The sequence below is a fragment of the Plasmodium cynomolgi genome, chromosome 10 (assembly GCF_000321355.1).
Source record: "Plasmodium cynomolgi strain B DNA, chromosome 10, whole genome shotgun sequence".
NCBI classification, from domain to species: domain Eukaryota; phylum Apicomplexa; class Aconoidasida; order Haemosporida; family Plasmodiidae; genus Plasmodium; species Plasmodium cynomolgi.
The window spans coordinates 1,323,393-1,328,255 of NC_020403.1; the positions used below are offsets into that span (position 1 = coordinate 1,323,393).

Consider the following 4,863-nt stretch of genomic DNA (forward strand, 5'->3'; position numbering starts at 1 on the left):
GGGGATATACAATGTATCACTCACGAGAGGTAATATTTCCCTCTCATTATTGTACTTTACCTTTAAGAAAATGACTCATGTCTTGCAATAAATTGTGGATAGTAGCATCTTCGATCTCATTAATCATCGTTTTTAAGAGGGCGTTTTCTGCCTTTTTGATTTGGTTAGCAATGTTATTCTCCCCTGCAAGTAATTTATGAGCCCCCTGGTCATCTAACACTTCTTCGCCTTTTTGTGTTTCGGCTGTGCCATTTTCTTTTGAGATCGCATCATCTTGCTGTGTTTGTGGTTGTCCTGGTGGTTCTTCATTTTTTTGTTCCTCTTCTTCCTCTTCTTCTTCATCTTCTTCTCCCTCTTCTTCATCTTCCAACTCTCCTTCGCCTTCTTCTCCAACGTCTGATGGTGTAACGTCTTCTATTGTATCATCATTTTCTTCACTTCCCCGATCTTCGGCTTCCTGCGTCACCTGTTCATTTTTATCGATTACGTTATCACTTGCCTCTGGAGATATGTGCAATGGTTCTAATATGTCTTGCTTTATCAGTTTCAAGTATTCGTATTCTGTTTTATATATGGATGTTCTTGCTTCTTTTAATGCGTTTATTGCTTTGATTGCTTCTTCTTTGGCTTCTTCCAGCGTACTTACTTCTTTTGCCTTATCTGCTGCAGTTTTTGCTTTTTCTGCTTCACTTGTTGCTTTCGTTACTTCATCTTCTGCCACCTTCTCTGCCGCTTCAGCTGCTTTTCTTTCTTCTTCTGATGCTGTAGGTTCCTTTGCTTTTGTTGCTAATTCTTTTACTTTTTGTTGTTCTTTTTTACATCTTCTATTGCTTTATATGCTTCTGCTTTTGCTGCCTGTGCTTTTGCTACTTCTGCTGCTTTTTGTGCCTTTTTAGAAGCGTCTATTGCTTTCTGTGTCATATTGAATGTATCCAGTGCCTTATGGTCTGCTTCTTTCACCGCTTGTAATGCTTCTTCTTGTGCTTCTTCCAATGTACTTGTTATATTTTCTCCTTTTGCAACTTTTACTTCTTTTGCTTTATTGGCTACTTCTGTTACTATTATTAATAGATATTCAAATGTGCGTGCTTCTTCTGCTACTTCGATTGCTTCTATTTCAGCTTTCTTTTCTTCCGTTTTCGCAGTTTCTACTTCTTCTGTTGTATATTTTACAGCTTCTTCTATTTCGTTTACATTTTTTACTTTTTCAGATACCTTTTCTGCTTCCTCTTTTGCATTTTCTGCTGTTTCTACTGCCTGTTTTGCTTTATTTTTCTCTTCATTAGCTACCTGTGCTAATCTACTTGCTTCTTGTTTCGCTACATGAACTCGTGCAGCTGATACCGCTATTTCTGCTTCTGCTTTTGCTTTTTTCGATACTTCTTTTGCTTCGATTGCTTTCTCCACATTTTTTTTAGCTTCCTCCTCTTTTTCTAATTCTTTTTTTTCGTTTTCTATTTTTTCTATTTCTTTTAACAATGCTTCTATTTCTTTTACCTTTGTATTTGCTTCAGTTGCCTTTTCTATTGCTGTTTCATTATGTACATTGGCTGATGTTGCCATTCTTGCTAATTCATCTGTCAGTTTTTTTGCTATTCCAGCTGCCTTTGCTGCTATTTTTGCGTCTTCCAAAGCGACTTTAATTTTTGCTATTCCTGCTTGTATTTCTGCTTCTGCTTTTGCTTTTTTCGCTACTTCCTTTGCTTCGGTTGCTTTGTTAGCAATGTCTGCTATCTTTTTTACATTTGTTTCGTCTATTAGTGCTTTGTCTTTCTTTGCTTGCTCTGCTTCATTTTCTTCACTTTCGGCTTTTGTTGCATTTTGTAGTGCTTCCTTTATCTTTTCCAGTTCATCCTTTACCTTTTTCACTGCTTCCTGTATTTTTTTCACTGCTTCCTGTATCTTTGTCACTGCATGTTCTACCTTCTTCGCTGTTTCGAGCCTTTCCTTTTCTTCTTCTGTTTTTTTGTCGTCATATTCTTCCACTAATTTTGTAGCTTCATCATTTGCAATATCTGATTCTGCCTTAGCTTTTTCTGCTTCTTTTTGTGCTTTATCTGCTTCTTCCTTAGCCTTTTCTGCTTCTTTTTGTGCTTTTTCTGCTTCTTCTTGTGCTTTCTCTGCTTCCATTTTCGCTTCATATGCATTCACAACATGCTTTGCTATTTCTGCTGCTCTTTTAGCCTTTTCTTTCTCTGTTTTCGCATCATCTTTTGCCTTTTCAGCAATAATTGCGTGGAAACTTGCCATACCAGTTGATATTCCTACCTTTGCTGCTTCCTTTGCTTTTTCTTCTGCTACCTTTGCCTTTTCTGTTGCTGTTTTCTTTGCTTTTTCTGCTATTTCTTTCATTTTTTTCACTGCATTTTTTATTGCGTCTTCAGCATTTTCTACTTTTTTTGTTGCATCTACTATTTTTTCTACTTCAGCTTCTGCTTCTTTTTGTTCCTTTATAGCATTTTCTTTTGCTTCGTTAGCTTTTTTAATTTGCTTTTGTTTTTTTACATCATCTTTTTCATCTATTACCTTGGTTTCCTGTCCTTGCGTTTGCATCTGTGCTTCAGATTTATGTAACAATTCGCTTTGATTTTCATTTGTGTTCACTTCATCACCCTCTTTTGAGTCTAGACCGTTTTGTTCATCCTGAAGGGTGAGGTTTTTACCTACCAAGCCGTTCCTCAAGTTGGGATTTTTAAAATTAACAATTTCGTTGCTCACAACATTATTTTGGTGAATGTATAAATTTACCAAGAATACAAAAAGGGTGGTGCCGAAAAATTGCCTCATTTTTGACATTTATGTTGACAAGTTGGGGAACTTTTAAATATTTCCAAAAATTAAAAAAAAAATTGAAAATAAGTTTAACGATAGTTTAGTGATCTAATTGAGATAAGTTTGCACGTTTACAAAAAATACCTCCAAAGGGGGTTAATATTTGCGTTTCCAAATTATGCACAATTTAGTTGTCAAAATGTCATTTGAAAAAAATGTAAAAATAAAATTACTATCAAGCATTTGGAACAAACGCAATTATGTTCACCCAAATGGGGAAACGTTTATAAATGAACACAGAAAAAGTCTAACCTAATGTACTTGTTATATTTCCTCCTTGTCCTTCTTTTGCTTTATTGGCAGCTCCTTTTGCTTTATTGGCTGCTTCTGTTACCATTAATAATAGATATTCAAATGTGCGTGCTTCTTCGGTTACTTCGATTGCTTCTATTTCAGCTTTCTTTTCTTCTGTTTTCGCATTTTGTACTTCTGCTTTTGCAGATTTTACAGCTTCTTCTATTTCGTTTACATTTTTTACTTTTTCAGATACTTTTTCTGCTTCCTCTTTTGCATTTTCTGCTGTTTCTACTGCCTTTTTTGCTTTATTTTTCTCTTCATTAGCTACCTGTGCTAATCTGGTTGCTTCTTGTTTCGCTACATGCACTCGTGCAGCTGATACCGCTATTTCTGCTTCTGCTTTTGCTTTTTTCGCTACTTCATTTGCTTCGGTTGCTTTCTCCACATTTTTTTTAGCTTCCTCCTCTTTTTCTAATTCTTTTTTTTCTTTTTCTATTTTTTCTATTTCTTTTAATAAAGCTTCTATTTCTTTAACCTTTGTATTTGCTTCAGTTGCCTTTTCTGTTGCTGTTTTTTTAGGCACATTGGCTGATGTTGCCATTCTTGCTAATTCATCTGTCAGTTTTTTTGCTATTCCAGCTGCCTTTGCTGCTATTTTTGCGTCTTCCAAAGCGACTTGAATTTTTGCTATTCCTGCTTGTATTTCTGCTTCTGCTTTTGATTTCGTGGCTTGTTTCGCTGCTTCAATTGCTTTGTTAGCGTTGGGCTGTATATCTTTTACTTTTGTTTCGTTTATTATTGCTTTGTTTGTCATTGCTTTCTCTAATTCAGTTGCTTTAGTTGCAGCTTCCTTTGCTTTAGCTGCAACTTCAGGTGCTTCACTTTCAGCTTCCTTTGCTTTAGCTGCAGCTTCATTTGCTTCATTTGAAGCCTTAATTGCAGCTTCAATTGCGTCAGTTGCAGCTTTAGTTGCTTCAGTTGCAGCTTTAGCTGTTTCAGTTGCAGCTTCAGTTGCTTCAGTTGCTTTAGTTGCAGCTTCAGTTGCCGCTTTTGTTGCATTTTCCAATGCTTGTTCTACAATCTTCTTCACTGTTTTTAACCTTTCCATTTCTTCTTCTGTTCTTATGCCTTTAGATTCTTCCACTAATTTTATGGATGCATTATTTGAAGTATTTGCTTCTTTTTGTGCTTTCTCTGCTTCTTTTTGTGCATTTTCTGCTTCTTCTTGTGCTTTATCTGCTTCTGCTTTAGCCTTTTCTGCTTCCTTTTGTGCTTTATCTGCTTCTGCTTTAGCCTTTTCTGCTTCCTTTTTCGCTTCATAAGCATTTACAACATGCTTTGCTATTTCGGCTGTCTTTTTAGCATTTTCATTTGCTGCCTTTGCATCGTCTTTTGCATTTTCAGCAATAATTGCGTGGAAACTTGCCATATTAGATGATGGTGTTACGTTTGCTGCGTCCTCTGCTTTTTTTGCTGCTTTGTCTGCCTTATCTATTGCTGCTTTCTTTGCTTCTTCTGCTACTTGTTTTAATTTTTTCACTGCATTTTTTATTTCTACTTCTGCTTCTGCTACTGCTACTGCTTCTATTACTTTATCTAGTGCTTCTACTATTTTTTTCACTTCAGCTTCTGCTTCTTCTTTTTCTTTTAGGGCATCTTCTTTTGCTTTGTTAGCTTTATCAATTTGCTTTTGGTTTTTTTCATTGGTTTCCTGTCCTTGCGTTTGCATTTGTGCTTCAGATTTAGATAACAATTCGCTTTGATTTTCATTTGCGTTCACTTCATAATCGTCCT

At 35.9% G+C, this 4,863-nt stretch overlaps 1 protein-coding gene across 1 annotated transcript; it reads right to left on the reverse strand.

Moving 5' to 3' along the window:
• Positions 1-46: 46 nt before the first annotated feature.
• PCYB_103950 (merozoite surface protein 3) lies at positions 47-2,787 on the reverse strand (the record flags this gene model as incomplete). Its single annotated transcript, XM_004222944.1, has 2 exons — positions 47-772; positions 820-2,787. 2 exons carry the CDS (start codon positions 2,785-2,787, stop codon positions 47-49), a joined length of 2,694 nt encoding a protein of 897 aa, XP_004222992.1.
• Between the last annotated feature and the right edge of the window lie 2,076 nt (positions 2,788-4,863).